Here is a 16,673-nt window from a genome sequence, read left to right as displayed (position 1 = left end):
TCAGTAACCAAGTAGAGAAATAAAGTAAAAGGTTCACTTTTGTTACAACAGTAATGAAGAATTGGCAGTGCGTTTCTGGAACACACACAAAGGAAAAATGAAATAGTTACTTTAATTTTTTCTGTAAGTAATGCTCAGTTTCTTGAGTATTTCATGCTTAAAAGAATTTGTGAAGTACAGTAAGTAAAACTAAACGCATTTGCTTGAAATAGTTACTTACCAAGTAAAAAACCACCAGTCATGTAAATGGTTTTGATGTTCCTTTCATCCATTTGAAATTTGTGTTACCTCATGCAGAACATGGAGTTTTCTACTTAGTACATTTGCTGTCTTCTTCCTTCTGATATCCTCAAGGCAGGCCTGAATTCAGTATCTTTCTAATAACTTTATATACATCTTTATTCTCAGATGTCTACCCATGTGATCAAACAGTGTCGCTGGTGAAAGCACGTTTGGTAATTTACTTTTTAAATCCTGGAGTTTACTGAGAAACCTCCAAAGATAAAGCCAGCACTTGAAGAGTTAATATGTTATTAGGAGGACAGGAAATCTGGCAACTATTGCAGAAACTAGACTTAATGGTGCACACAAACAATTTGTCAGTCTTGGTAAATGTGAATGGCTTTCTACAAAGTGGCTGCTTTTGCTTTGTTTGAACAGCCTAAACTTTTCCTTTTTGGAGTTTAAATCTTAGAAGTGAAATGTGATCCCCATATTGAATCAAAATAATTTAATTCAAAACATATTTTGATTGGAACAAGGCTGACGTGGAAAGAAACTCTAGAATAAAAAAAAAAAGTTGAAAGGACTTTCTATCATATATTTAGCAGGGAAATTTGAAACAGTTCTAATTAGGCTGAAAAAACCAGCCTTCTTCATTGTAACTTACAAAGGTCATATATCAATGTTAAGGCAGCATTACCAACTTGTGTCTGAAAGCCTGCACATGCAAGCATCGTTCCAGTTGTTTGCTTTTGTTGGGTTTGGGGTTTTGTTTTGAATGCATGTGCACACACGTGTTTCCAAGCCAGAACATGTATTTAGTTTAAAGTAGTTACCTGCTACTGCAGTTATGTGGGTGCTTTGTCGTGTTCAAGAAGAGTATTTTTCACCTGAAAGTTGTGGTTGTGCTAAAAATGTGTGAAATCCTAATTCACGCTTTTCTGTTCATCCTTAAATATTTTTCAAGTGGCATGTAAAAGAGACTCCATTTTAAGCGTTTCAGAGAAAATTCTTTCAGAGGGGAATTAAAATGTTTAGTCCATTAAAAGTAACAGGCAATTATTTTTACTTGAGATTTATTTCTTACTTGCTGGTGAAGTGTATGCCTGGATTTGTTGGTTTGGTTGTTTGAGGTTTTTTTTTTTTTCAATTGAGTAAATAGGGAAGATTATTCATATACGGGTAGTTTTGGTTTCTCATCAGTTTCTCTTTTCATTTTAACATTTCATAAACCACATTTTGTATGGGTTGGACTCCTTTTCTGTCGTTCAAATAAGAGTGGCATGCATGTTTATGCTGTGCTTCAAAATTACTTTCCTTTAATCAGCATAGGAATAAGGCAAGTAAGTCTGTCATTTATTTCTGAATAGCTTGACTGTGAACATATATCTGTGCTGATGAAAAAAAAAAAAGGCAGTTAAACCTTTCATCTAATTTCAGTGTTGGAACATCCCAAACTCAAGCACAGTATATATTCATTTTTAATAGACATCACTTCATATGTTATATGTCACTGCATAAAATCTAAAGCAGAAATAAAAGTAGAGGGCAAAAGCCAACGGTAGTCACTTTGAAGATACAAGGCTTGATTCCAAAGGTATAGTATTGTTTGGGAAAATATATCTTGATAAATCTTCAGAGAATTTGTACTGGAAAAAGGAAAAATCATTCCTAACCTGCTAGTTTTATGTTTTTTGTCATTCCCTCCTTGTTCTACCAAATCATTTGTATTAGTATTAGACTGATGTTAGTCTTTGGTTGCCAGCAGTAAATTATTCTCTGTTCAGTCCTTTCGGAAAACAGGACAGAAAAAGATGATCATAAAATAGTGAATTTCAGAGTTGTTCACGACGTGATAGTTTTGATTGCTCATATTTAGTGACATCAGATTGTGCATTCAAAAAATATTTATGACTAAACTAAAATTTCCTAGTTAGATCAAAGCTTCTATTTGTTGGTGTGTCTGAAGTGTTTCTACCTTGGGAATAGAGAAATGAAAGTTACTAATAGGTGTTTGTGTTTGACATCTGTATACTGTACTTTTTAGCATATCTGAAGTGTTTTAGTCTCTGCCTAATAGATCTCATTAAAGAAACAGATATCAGCCCCAAGACAGTTTGTCAAAGTTAATATGAGTCCCCTGTGGACAGAATTGACAATCTGTGTGTCGCTTCACGTGACTGTCTTTCCATGGGCTTGTTTGATCTTGTAACAATTGGACATTAGTCCCTGATTTGTTTTACAGTAACTCGATGGGATTGGCTATTGCTGTATTTTGCCAGACATTTTCGAGGGTGTCCTTGTTGTGCACATTTCCCTCAGAGCACAGGGAAGAGCGCTGTGCTCGCTCTGCCCTGGGAGCGCTGGCAACTCCTCTATTTGCTCAAGGAGCAGCATGGAAAGGATGTTCATATTCCATGGCTGGGTGCTGGATTTAACTCGAGCCTTAAACGAGCACTGCCTGTCCTAAATGAAGTTGAGGCTGAAGTAACCCTAAATGCTGACCCATCGATAGGCTTGGCTTAGGTTTGCAAGAGGTAAAAGCTAACAGCAATGTTTAAAAGCAACAAAGAAGGTAAACCCCCTTCTTTTTATAACCAAATAGTTCTGCAAATTGCAAGCTCTGTATTTCTCAGATGCTTTCTTACGAGGATCCCTTTTTAAATATACCAGAGTGGCTGCAAAGTGCGTCACTTTGCTGATCTGGTACAGGGTGTTGTTTTCCTTGGAAGTCTATCCTTTAGTCATTTTACAAGCTGTTAATTATTGTTCCTCCATTGATTAAGTCATAGCATAAGCACTTCCCTCCAACCAAGACCTTAACTGTGAACCTGAAATATCAGGCAAGCTTATTTGGCCTTTGAATTTGTGTGCTGTTTGGTCTGTCCTTTGATGTCCTGATGCTGACTGTAGCTGGTTTTCAGTCATCCCTTTCACCTGGGATTTGGCAACTAAGATTTTTAAATGGCTTAATAAGCAAAAAAAAATTATCTACTTTTGCATCTGTACAAATTTCAAATGTAAAATAATTTCAAACTTGAAAACGAGAAGTAAGGTCAGGATGGCTCCCAACCATTCCCTGAGAAGGCAAAGTGTTTTAGTTTTGCTTTTCTAAGGAAAAAAAAAAAATCACATTTATACTTACATTAATCTAAGGAGTTGGCAGTGGTATTCCTTTAGTTATGCAGGTCCCTTTGTGAGGGTAATATGACTCATTGAAAATCTAGCTTTTGTAGAAAAGGAGAGTATGAACAACTGCAACACATGCTGAATATTTACATATGTATCTATAAAAAAAATCACAAGTTCCTAACATTCTTTATTTTTCTTGGCATTAAATAGTTATAACAGTACGTATGTTCTAGGGTTAATTTTTTTTTAGCAGGATAGTGTGGAAATTAATTCTTATCATTGTCATTTGCTGAGCCCTGTAGAATTTTATGGCTGCACATTGCAGTATTATGGACACTCATGAGACTCCTGACTGGTTTTATCTTATTAAACAATTTTGAAATCATTAATTTTTAATTGGCCCACTTGTGTTTTTTTTATCGTTTTAATTGTGTGTTTGTGTCTAAATATTGGGTGTTTTTTAAATTAAAAAGAAAAAAAAGTCCTGTCTAGCATAGATGTTGTAAGGTATTGCTATTTGATTGTCCAAACAGATACTATACTGTGTGGGGATTCATTTTAAAGAATGCTTTCAGCAATTCAGCATCCTAATAAAAGTAATAGTAAAAAAAGAATGATATGATGTCTAAGATATGTACAGGTCTTTTCTTGATTGAAAGTTCTAATTAAGTGAATCGAGGAAAATTAACTGAAATTAGCTGTCAGAAAGTCACATTTAAATGAGTGATGATCTGGTGTGGCAGTAAACATTTAAATGATATAAATTGCCATTTAAGTGTATGGTTTAATGTTTGTCATGCATTAATATGACATGAGACTGCAGTGACAATCAAGCAGCTTGCTCTAATTTGAACATATTTAGGGCTTTTGTGTGGAGTGCACTACACAAATTAAGACAATTGCTGGTTTTATGTGTCAATTTAAATGTTGTTTTCAGGCATCAGTTAATGAAACAAACCCATCATTTTTGTGTGCAAATTGCAGAGTGATTTCCTTGGTTTTCAGATTAATTTCAACTTCCTCTGCTCAAAATTAGGAATTTCCTTTGCAGGGAAAATGCCATTCATTTTGCTAGATGAAGAGAATATCTGTTTGTTATGTTTTTTCATTTGGTAATTCAAATCAGAAATACTTTGAATCCTCTGTACAAAATAGAAAAAGCAAATCCTGATAATGATTTAATCCACATGAGTTAACTCTTTAGATGACAATGATTTTTAGGTTACCTGTTAATATAGTGTTTCTTGGGTGCTCTTGTCTTGGGGGTTGGGTTGGACCTGGATAATGTCTTCAGAAAAACAGTTTAATCATTCTGCACAGTACTTTTGTATAGGTTTCCGTATAGGTTTGTAAACAAGAAATGTGTGAAAGTAGTAGCAGTTTCATATTTTCAGCCTGTGAAAAAATTTTTACCCTAACATCACTGGTTAGCTAGTCCTGTTTCCCCAATTCTATCAATCTTCTGGCTGTCAGAATCAGATAATCCTGCTGTTGTTATTTAGCATGCAGATCACAAAGGAAAGCACAGTTTTATCTTGGGAGTTCGTAAAAACACAGCCTGGCTGTGTATAAATGTACCAATACTTTCCACTTACTGCCTTTTTTTTTTGTTTTTTTTTTCTTATTTTCACTATTACTTTTAAAAGTGAAGTCTCCCAGTCGGTGGGAAGTAGGGCATGAGACTCTGGCATCTATCACAAGGCCCACCTTTTTTTGGATAGAACGTCTAAAATACTCTTCTCAATTCTGTATTTAGATTTGTTAAGATAATTTTGCATGCTATAAAAAAATGTTTCTGCTACTACCAAATGATTACTATCTGGTGAACTCAAGTTTGTGTTTTGTGTGTGGTTTTTTCCACAGGCGTTGGAAAGTGAGTTTGTTTCCTGCCAGCTTCACCAGTGGATTGATCTGATTTTTGGCTACAAACAACAAGGGCCAGAGGCTGTTAGGTCCCTCAATGTATTCTACTATTTGACTTATGAAGGAGCTGTTAATTTAAGTTCAATAACGGATTCTGTACTGAGAGAGGTGAGTTTGTACTTTATAAATATAGAAAAGTCTTCGTTAACCACAGCAGTGTTGAAACTGTAAAGACTCCTCATTGTTCAAGGCTTCTGGTGAATGTTCAATTTCTTTGTGTTTTCTTGTGGTTTGGCCACAGGCCAGTCAAATGCAAGGTGCCTGAACCAGTTGTCACAGCACGCAGAATTAATAGAACAAGGATGCAGGTTGTTCTTAAACTTTGTGTACCTGGATTTCAGCCCAAGCTGATGCCAGTATAATAATAAAAGTTCAAGGATTGCTTCAGTTGCTGAGTTCAGTCATTTTGTTCCCCGATACTGGATCTTAGTGGCAGTGAGCAACCTTGATTTGGCTTGTGCTTCTGAATTTACTTTCGCACTTCTAACAGTTCTCTTTAAGTGCCGTCTTGCATGTGTAGCAAACATCAGAGTTTTGTAGCCTCTGATATTTTAGTTTGGTTTGTTATCAAATTAAAATAACTTGTCCTGTATTTTTCATATGCAAAAGTAAATATTTCAGCATTGGAAAGATCAGGAGCTTTGTTCAGACTCAACATCATTCAGAAAATTTATTTGCCAAAGTATCTCATAGAATACTGTGGGTTCAAAAGTTTCTTCTCTTCCACCTAAACAGCTGTTTAAAAAAGGGCAGGGTGGGGTGATTTTTGACTGATTTTATGTCCTCTCTTCAGACGCTATATTGCTACCAAGTATAGCTGCAAGTATATTAATTATAGAATAAATGTAAGTGGTCCCTTGTTATAAAATATTCCAAGTCCATGAAAACAAAGTAATAGGAATCTTGTCAACTGTTTTATTTAGATGGGACACAGGGACTGGCTTACAACCAAAGCGATGGCTCAGTGTTGTCATTACATGGCTTGCTATAAGTCTGCAAACTGCATCGTAGTAAATTTAAACCTAAAATACAGATAGTGCACATAAATACCCTTAACTGAGCTAAGAAAAGGGCTACTGGGACATGTGGCTTACAAGAAAAAATGTCATCATCTGGATTTGGAAAAGTTGTTGGCCCAAGAGTCATCTAGTAGATGTTCACTGTACCGTGTTTTCAATTCACTGATAATGTTTGTCCACTCTACACTGGCAAGGTTCTATTCTTACCTTTTAAGAGTATTTATTAGACTCTTGAAGTGTTTGGTTAAAGTGTGAGCTGAATTGTAGGCTGGGTATTGTGTGTAATTTGTTCTTAATTTTGTTATTAAATGAACCATCATTGAAATTTTATTTATGAAACTAATAATTGAAGTAACACTAATGAAAGTAGCAGTCTCCACACACAATTTTTGTGTAGTTTTAATTTTTCTAGAACAGTTCTTTTATCATTTTTACTGTGATTTTTTTTTTTACTTGTGTTATAGCCTGAAAAAAAATTTAAGACCAGGGAAGTTACAAATCTGTCTGGAATTGTGGAACCTCTCAGAGAGGCATTCACTTTGTTACCAAATATTTTGAATTTGTCATGTTTTTATCATACTTTGCTACAATGTTTCTTATTTTTGAGTTGTTCTGTGCTATCTGAACTGAGTGGTGTATGAAAATGAGAACAGGAGAGGGAGAACCGCAGTGTTGTTGAGCTCATAATAGTGGAGTAGCTCAGCAGCAGTAGAATTTTGAACCACTACTGATGGTGTCAAAAATACTTGCTGATGAATGCAGGTAGCAGAATAAATGGTGTCTTGTAGCACTTCTGTTCTGAGTTGCTTGAAGGATTGACCCAATGGAGTATTTTTATTTAGGATTTTTAAGCAGGTCACTAAAACAGTGAAAGGTTTCCTGCTTAGTTAGGCATCCCTTGCCATTTACATGTATTTTGTAAAGCATATTTTTTGTTATGTAAATGTGCATGTGTAATTTTAAAAGACACATGATCAGCTCTGATGTGATATTGATACTGCAGAAATTTAATGACTCTAATCATCAATGGTGACTTATTCTGGTTTTACTTATGGGTAGAGATGAAAGTAATGAAAAATCTGTTTGTGTGTATTTCTGTGTGCATAATCATTCTATATCTGTGTGCTAAATGAATTTATCATGCACCTTTGACAGCCTCACCTTCTTACTGCTTGCTAATCTGTCTCCCTGAGGACCTGTGCTTACATTCTGTGCTGCCAAGCAGCTTCAATCAGCATTTATTTTTCCTCCTTCAGTCAGCTTTCCAGAAAATGTCTCCTCTTTTCTCCACCAAATTCCTGGTTAGAGCCCAAATGAATTTCTGATATGGACAATTAACAGTATTTTTAGGCAGGCATGGCACCTCAGAGTTAATATCTGTTTATTAGGCAAGTATTAAACTGGATTTCTTGGTTTCAGAAAGGATGTTTTGGCTTTTTCCTCTTGATAAGAATTCAGGGTTTGGGTCTTTAAATCTTGACAGTTGTAGCAGAAAATGGATTTTTATTTGCCAACCTAAACCAAAGAGAAGCTTCTGTATATTCTGAGACCTGCAAGTCATTGAGGCCTTTAGGTATCATATGGAAATAATAGCTGGTGCTCAAACCATGGCAATTTCCCCACATAGATAGTCAGTGCTGAGCCTGGACCACATCAGTAATGAGAAGCCTATGATGCATGTGTTTCTGAGGTATCTCCACAGATATATGCATGGATATTGGTGACCTAACTCATCAAAGAGGCCACACACAGAACAATGGTGGAAGGCACTGAGGAGTGGAGGGATGTAGGTTAATGCAGAATTTCCTTAGGTCTCCTAAATGGCTCCAACTGGCACCTTTATTTTTATAGGCAGTCAGGTTATATATATTACAAGAAGGAAGTACTCATCTAGGAAGGAAAACTACTTGATTAAAACCATATTCCTCCTTTCTTTTTTTTTTAAACTGAAAATGTAGAACTTTTACATCCTCTTATACTGCTGTGAACAATTTTTTCCTGCCGTTCTTTCTGCCTATGGGAATAAAGGAAGTAAAGTATTTTGAAAGGATCTGACTGCCATAATAGAAAATTTTAAACTAAAGTGCAAACCATGGGCCACATGCTACCTTTTGGCAGATAAACCCTGGGGAGTGCAAAGCTTGCATAATTCAAACGCAAATCTCAGGGGGAGGGGAGTAGATCACGAGAGAAGGGTTTGAGTTGCAGCCAGTGGGGGAAGGGAACTGCAGCCAGGAGAAGCAAGGCAAGGCATCCAGTATCCCTGCTGGCATATTGGTGCACTGCTCATCCTGCAGACACAATTCCTTCCTCCTCCTCTTCCCCTCCAAGCATTTTAGCAGTGCTGTCATTGACTCTGCTCCTTGTGTGTCTTGTTGAAGGAGGTGACAGCTGCAGAGGGAAGTTGCTGTTCAGTGGGCAAGCAGTAAAAATATCTTTCTGGTGGAAAACACTCTATTTGCCAGCAGAGCTTTGCTGTGTCACTGCCTTCTGTTGACTTGCTCTTGAGCACCGTGTTTTGATCTGTGGAACTCCCAATCACAAGGTCTGCTGTGGAAGGGCTCTTTTTTTTGCCTGGATGGAAGGGGCAAGGAGTCATTTAGCACAGACAAATGTCATCCAGCTGTTCTGGAGAGAATTCACAGCACCTTCTTATCACAAATTCTGCTCTCTTTTTGCCATAGCTGTCCAAGAATGGGAGGGGGGGGGGGAGGTAGAATTAGATCTAAGTCATTCAGACAAGTAACTGATTAAGAGCTGAAGCACAATCCGTAGAAAATAATTTGTATCTAGGCCTGATTGGTGAGTATTTCATCAGTGTTGGTCAGAAGAATAGAAATTCCTCTTGTCTCTGGTTTAGTGTAACAAAGGACGATGGTGAATCTGGGCTGCCCTCAGTTACTACTTAAAAGTCCATTTCTCCACTGATACCCCTATGTAGTTAGTGTAAACACCGGATAAAACGCAAAGGAAAGAGACAAGGTTAGTAGCAGAAAGATGAAATATTACTTGGAGAATGCATCATTGATTTGTATGGGAACCCCTACCTTTCACAAAGCACCCTGAATTTTGTACCATGCCTATGAAAAAGCACATAACCACATTAAAAAAAAAAAAAAAATATATATATATATATGTATAAACCATCTAACATGATCTTTGAAGTCAGCAATTTAAGGAAGACTAATCATTTTTAAATTAGCAATAAGAGCTCTAAAAAGAACAAGAATAAGTCCCATTAAATTAATAACATCAGGTGATTTGCTTTCAGCGTTAGATGGTTCTGTTGTTTTGTACTTCTTCCTCTGAAGAGAAAGTGCATTTTTGTTACATGAAGGTAGTCTGTTCAGCACTAAGAAGCAAGCTTTCTCTATTTTTTTGGCACCTTTCTTTATGCTGATGATATTTCATTTCCATATGAACTGAGGATGTTCAAAAATTGTGAAGAATCAGCTTGGACATAGCATTTGGCTTGTTATTTGAATGTGCCACTTCTGATTATATGTAGAGAGAAAAGATAATTCTTTTATTTTCAACTTTAAGGCATATGGGATAAATTATTTTATGGATAATAGCTTTTAAGTGTTGTTCAAGATTAATATCTTTGGGTAGCTTTTATGCACCTTAGGTCTATCTCTTATGAGTCTTACTTTATTTTTAAATATTTACAGTTTGAGAGACTTCTGTGCCCAAAAGAAGTTACAAGGATGTTTAGTTTACGTGACCCCAGTTTCATGACAGCAGTAGCAGATCTGATATCTTATCCCAGAGAAAGCATTTTTGGCCACTCTTTTAGCTCTGTTCATGGTGGGAGTTAATAGCATATTTCAGCTCTAACTCAGCTGGAGAACCCTGACAACAGTGAATCTTTCACAGAGTATAAACACGATTTGTATTTATAGCATAGTTAACATTTACTAAATAGTTGGGAAAACGATCAGTCTGGTTTTAGCAGGTTGGGCAACAGTCTTTGTTGTGGCTGTGATGAGTTTTAAATGTAGGATAAAATGGTTATAAAATAACTGTCACAGAGCAGTAAATTTCCGTGTGCTGAATTCGGTAAGTAACAAATACATGCAGGCAACATTCAAAGTACCGTAAAAACAATCTTTGAATTGTCTCTGGCTTAAGTGTGCTGCATGGATGGCATGTTTGGTGTTGTACAGCATGGGAACAGTGGGAAAAGCCAAATAAATGTTTAGCATTGGTCTCATTTTAATTACAAATCTATATTAAAATGCCCTTATATGGAACTGGAATGAAGAAGGCTGTATTTAAAGGAAGCATACTGATTTCATGTCTAAGGAGAGGTGAACTTGGCAATGCAACCAAGCCCATGCCTTGGTCTTTTCCTGGGAAGTACCCAGAGCAGGATGTGTAACACAGGCAGGGCCTCCCATGAGGGCAAGTACCACTGCTCAATGAAATCAGCTTGTCTTGGGCATCAGGACTCTCCCACGAAAGGATGAAGTATTTCCTTCTGGTGAAAGGAGCATTAAATAACAGGAGCACCACTCCTGCCACCAGTTTGTATCAATTACCTATTCGTTCTCACATCTCTGCTCACATTGTGACCTGCCTGTGGTGTTGGAGTAAACGAGCAAAATGAACATAAGCAAATGCTTACTGTGATATCTTGGAGGTGTGGCACTCCTTTGATTCCATTCAGCCGGGAGTTTGATATGATGAATGGGGATTTATTGCCCTTTGCCTCAATGTACCTATTTACTGCAAGGCTTACAAACAGACATGAAAAGTATTCAGCCAAGTTCTGATCCAGAAAAATATTTTACCTTGTTGTTCTCCTTTTTCCTTCATTACAGAATAGATTCTAGTTTTACCTGCGGCTTCTGCTTCTCTATCCAGCAGGCAAAGAAGTGATATTTTAGAGTTAATTAAAGTAGGACTGAGATGCTTCATGTGTAAGGATTTAAAGAACTGGCTGGAAGTAGTAAAGTTTTTTGGAAGGAGGTGACTCCTATGAATTAGTTCTTCAGCTCTGCGTGCTTTTTTCCTCAGCTTCTGATGGAAATTCAAGGGATAGAAGTTTTCAGTGCAGTCAGTTCCCTCACCTCTTCTTGCTTGACCTGTCTTGTGGATCTATCAGAGCCAGAGAGGTCTTGAGACCCCCTAGGCTCTTTACATTTTGATTTGTGCCTGGCTGGTCAGTCTTAGCTGACATATTTGTTGGTCAGCATTAAATAAGAAAGAGTAATCAAAAGATAAATAATGTATGGGTAACAGTGATGTTCATAATACTTCAAAAATAACTCCTTTTGATATAAATTGGTTCTATTTTTAAACTTTTTTTTCCTCTTCCATATGTGGAAAGGGTGAGATATACTTGTATATAATAGCTAGAGTTATACACCAAGTCATTTAGCCTTGAATGAAACATGGAAGTGAACAGGCTACAGGAATTTTTTGTGTCATCAATGTGCTTTGATTATTTGCAGGCTCTTTATGCTGTCCAAATGATACCTGTATTGTCTTCCACAGTAATTGGGAAATGAGACATTTTTGTTCTGAATGTTTTTTTCTGTGTGTTTATTGCAGCCCAGGGTGTCTGACTTGGGCATCAGTGTTCCCACTGTGTCCGTAGATGTGTGTGGTGTTTACTGACCAAACTTTGTTATTTTAGTTATTAGTTATATTTGATAAATAGCTGCTGCTTGGGTGAGAAAGCTTGTGGTCATGCCAAAGGTGTTTTCCTCAGGCAGTATCTAAAAGTCAAGTCTCAGTTAAATGTTACATTCTATTAAATAATAACAAAAAGTTTATTTGTTGCAGTAGAAAACTCTGAGATAGCATTGTACCCATAGTTTGGAAACAGCAAGTTTGGTCTTGTAGGTAGTAGTCATGAGAGTTTAAATAAATGTATTTCATAGCTTAGCAAAAGGAGTTATTTATTTCTTTTTCACAATTGTTACAGATTCTGAAAGGTGATCACTGAAGACCACTACATTTGGTTTAAACTACTGGTTTAAAGACCACTACATTTTTGATTTTTACTTCTGTGTGTTAACCTCCTTCCGACTGTTTTATTTTAATGAAGCTTTTTTATTTAATAAATAGAGATGACATCAATGTTTAAGAAATTCTGTGGAATGTTAACAGATTGGAATTGATTACTTTTTTCCAGAGGAAGAAGTTTTATATGAGACAATTTGGGATTGTTAGGTATTTAGACGAGCAAATGAATAATGCCAGAAATTGAAGTTTGAGGGTATTGCACATGGCAGTGCCACTACTTTCTCTGTGGCAGTTATTGATTTTAAATGAAAGCAGTGAGTTGCTCTCTTGAAATCTTCAGCTGCCAGAGAGAGATGGGAAGCAATTTTGGTTGTGGTGCTCAAATAAAACAGAAGCTGTTGTATTTTTAAAAACTAGTCCCAGAGCTGCTTAGGATTTTGCTTGTACTGAATCCAGTTTTATTTGCAGGTCCTTACATTGATCTTAACTCCCTTTTTAGACTCTTTTCTCTTTTTATTCTGTCAGTCTCTTTGAAGTACTACCAGACCTGTTTTTGTAGTTCTAGTATTTTTTATCTGCTTCTTTCCAGTAGCCAAAGATTTAGGTGTTTTGAATGAGCACATCAGTGCTCCAGACAGAGATACTGTTTGAAATTATCCATGAACCCAGTGCCTCTGAACATTATTGAGTGACATTTGTTTCTGTTGGTTGTGTCTGCTCTGACTAACTGGTTTCTTTCAGATTGGCAGCTGGGATTACGCTGCAGTAGACGGACAGCTGCGTGAGCTGGAGATTGCAGCCAGGCCAGGCTGTGCCTCTGTTTAATATGCCTGGAATGTATATATTCAGATTGGAGCAACTTGCACAGCCCTGAGGGGCTTCTATTTGTATTCTCACAAACTGTGATTACTTCCTGTTTTACTTTAATGACTGCCATGTAATTGTCATACTGATTTGTCTGGACAAAAAGACTTCATTTTTTCTTTTTCCTCACAGAAAATTCCTTAATGTAGTTTAAGAGCTGGGTTAGTGTTTTTGTTTGTGAATATGTGGTAGAAGGCATCCTATGCTGTTCTCCTTTCTCCCCTTTTCTGATGTGAACAGAATAATTTATTATTCATATATTGACTCTCAAACAGCTTGAAGAAAAAAAGTAATCCTGATTAGGGTAACCTCTCCCCCTCCATGTGTCTGTAGTAGTTAGTTAGACCAGTAACCAATCTCCAGACAATTCTGGTGTTTTCAGCAGGCAGAAGGAGGTGAAACTGGAGGGTGGTAAGATGAAAAGAAAAATATTATGTAGCAGATACGTTTCTTGCAAGGAAGGTACAAAGAAGGAAGGAAAAAAAATGTTTAATTTCTATTTGATGGCTTTAATTTCTCCATGTATCTGTTGGTTTCTTGTGTCATGAGGCACACAGTTTTGTAACAGACCTTGCTAACACATTGCAGCCGGCAAAGGTTGTGCACTTTTTGCTCCATCCCAAGTTGCTCATGTGCTCTAATAAGGCCCCCCTCTGCGGGCTGCTGACAGTATTTCTGCCCACGCTTCAGCTCTGGAGCCATAACCCTGAGGTACTGGGGTTGGAGCTGTACCTGCATTAGTGGGCAGCAACAGGTGCCTTCTGCACTCTGCTTGGTTAGCAGAGGGTACGTCACAAACACTCTGCAGTCAGGTTTAATGATACCTAGAGAACAGTACATAACTCCTGGTCTTGTAGTGTCTTTTCCATAGCCTTTCTTCTGCTCCATTCTCCTTCCTGCTATTTGTTAGATTTCAAAGCTAGTACAGACAATTTTTTAAAATTGGTATGTTAAGTGAATAGTTCAATGGGAAAACAAAATATAGAAGTGATTCGATACAAAATGTTTGATTTCTGAAGCCAAAACAAGAGAAATAATTTTCTGGTTTGACATGAAGAAAGTGGACTGCTCATTTTATTTTTAAAATAGCAAATGGGAGTGTGTGAATTTATGATACTAACATTTGAGTGCTGTGTTTTTTCTTTGGGTCAAGTGTAGTGCAATATCCCCAGGGCAGGTGTACAGTCAGCCAGTGTATACATTGCCTGTGTCAGAAAAGCATTTTGCCCATTTTTCACAATCTTGATCTAATGGGGATTGTTAGGGAACATGGGAGATGGTACTACAAAGAGCTTCTCTTTATAGTCTTCTGCCTCTTTTCAGCAATTTTATCTGTTGTTATGAATTGTGCTTGCTCTCTGGCTAGTGTTATCTGTGTTTCTGTAGTCCTAGAGGAATTTAACTAAGAATATTCCTGTAGGGATGTAAGTGGCTCTCTCTGGTCAGAGGTGGTTTTCTGATCACTTGTTACCAGAGCTGGATTTTAATCACCGTCCCATGGGGAAAGGAGCTCCTTGGTTGGCCGCTAAGCCATTCAGCTTCCCTGTCTGAGGGGAAACCTGTCAAACGGTCTGTGTTCTCTGATGCTCTAAAGCAACATCTGGGTGGAAGGAAGGGGAAAGCAAGTAATCATAATTGCATATCACTCAAGCCAATGGAAATCACTGAGGAACACGTGCATAAACCTTTTTGAATATTGAAAAGTGAGGTAGGAGCGGCAGAGAGCCAAAGTAATTACTTTTGCAAGGGCTGTTATTTTCTGGACATAAATACTGGGCAGAAATATGGAGGATGAACCCAAAACGTTTTCTGTCCCTGACACGTGTGCTGAAAGAATATGTATTACAATGCATGTTGTTATTTCACCTGGGGTTTCAAATGTTTGGCAACTAAATCTTAGAGATCTGGGAAGTAACTGGGAATACTTCGGTGCAGATCTGTAAAGGCCCAGAGAGCAGCCTCTCTGTAGCAAATGGTGAGGTTGTAGCTTGTTGTGCCCTCAGGCCAAGGCGTGCATTTTAACATGGGTGTGCTGTGCCCCTGGGCTCTTCAGACAGTTTGGTGTTTTGTGTCTGAGGAGGCATGATGAAAGCAGCTCTGAGCTAGTCCCTTTAAAGGTCTTTAAATCTGGAGTTAAATGGTGTATGTCTTGCCTTTTAACTATTATGGGCCTTCATTTGAGGATTTGAGTTCAAAACTGGAGACCGTTTCGTTCTTTCTCTGTGACACTCACTGCAGTTCCCCCTCCACCCGCCCTCCCTCATATTTAATTTTATAGTTCTTTCAGACATAAACATGAAAAAAAAGCAATTTTGACTTAGTTTCTGAGTGTTGCTGCAAAGAAAAGTAACAAACATCTGTTTTTACCTTAACTGCATCCATATGTTCAACCTCCCCATCACCCTCCTTCCCAAAAAATTTACAGCCGTATTTGGTGGGTAGTGCATACTGTTGAATTAACTTTCTTCACAGTTAGATGAGAGGGTAAGTTCAGAGGCTGAAAATAGCCATACCAAACAGTGGCCAGGAGCTACATTATAACTAAGCCAAGTTTTCAAGTTCTTTACTTTTCTTCTTTTAATTTGCTTCCCTGTTCCCCTTCTCCCCTTCCCACCCCCCAAGAAAAGAAAAGATGATCTAGGAGACTTTTTTAGAAACAGGTAAAATCAGATAAATGTTAACTTATGAAATTTGCTATGGCTTTCATGCTTCTAAGTTAATTAACATTTGAAATACAATGATACATAAGTCTGTGGTTTGAGATGCATATTGTGTGAATTATTGTAAAAGGTTGCTTACCTTGTTTCATTTTATTACTTCTTGTTGTAGCATCTGGAACAATTCTGGCATTACCAAAATTTTGGTTTTGTAGATGATTAACAGGAAAAAGGCAGTTTTACTGAGCTACTTGAAAAACAGTGAAATAAAATGTGGAATGATACTATGTTTTACTTTGTGGCACACATCTTGCTTTCAGCAGTAAATTTGTCAAGCTAAAGATCTCTTTCAAACAAAGGCTATGCCTTTCCAGTTGTATGGTGCCTTTAATAGATGTGAAACTGGTTGTGCAAATTTCCCAAGCATTTCTACCTACAGTCATCTGAATGGCTGCATGCTCCAGAGGGATCCAGCAGTGTGAGAACACATGCCCTTCCTCTACTGCTGGAGGAGCTGTCTGTCTCTTAGTAATACTGACTAATGCTGGTAGTACTTCTTTTCAAGAAAGCTCAGTTAGAAGCTGGGCTATAATTCATTAGAAAGGAAGTGGATGATGACTTTCTGACTGATGGGCATTTCACTGTATTTTCTCAGGTGAATGGTAGGTACTTTTCTTCAAAGGATATACTAATTATATCTCTGAGAAAAAAATTTCCTGCTCCTACCTGGTTTTCTTTGACAGGTTGAACAAAAGTCTGAGTGGCATCTGGTGGCTCTTTCTATTGTTATGTAACTTGAGAGAACAGGGATTGATTCCAGCTCCACCATCACATTTCTGCTGACAGAGGGAGGTCATCTTGCATCCTTCTGTATGTGATCCTT

The 16,673-nt window shown here is 37.4% G+C and overlaps 1 protein-coding gene across 4 annotated transcripts in view; it reads left to right on the top strand.

The window, feature by feature from the left end:
* LRBA (LPS responsive beige-like anchor protein) overlaps positions 1-16,673 on the top strand; it is a 375,341-nt gene that overhangs the window by 313,857 nt on the left and 44,811 nt on the right. For all 4 annotated transcript variants that reach the window (XM_042049819.1, XM_042049817.1, XM_042049818.1 and 1 more), the window contains one exon: positions 5,218-5,385. In XM_042049819.1, the coding sequence (XP_041905753.1) occupies positions 5,218-5,385 (168 nt within the window). The remainder of the gene's footprint in view (positions 1-5,217; positions 5,386-16,673) is intronic.

The sequence above is a fragment of the Corvus kubaryi genome, unplaced genomic scaffold (assembly GCF_017639235.1).
Source record: "Corvus kubaryi isolate FWS band 111438036 unplaced genomic scaffold, C.kubaryi_AGA036_p1.0 71, whole genome shotgun sequence".
In the NCBI taxonomy this organism is placed as follows: Eukaryota; Metazoa; Chordata; class Aves; order Passeriformes; family Corvidae; genus Corvus; species Corvus kubaryi.
This window is presented reverse-complemented; position numbering and strand designations above follow the sequence as displayed.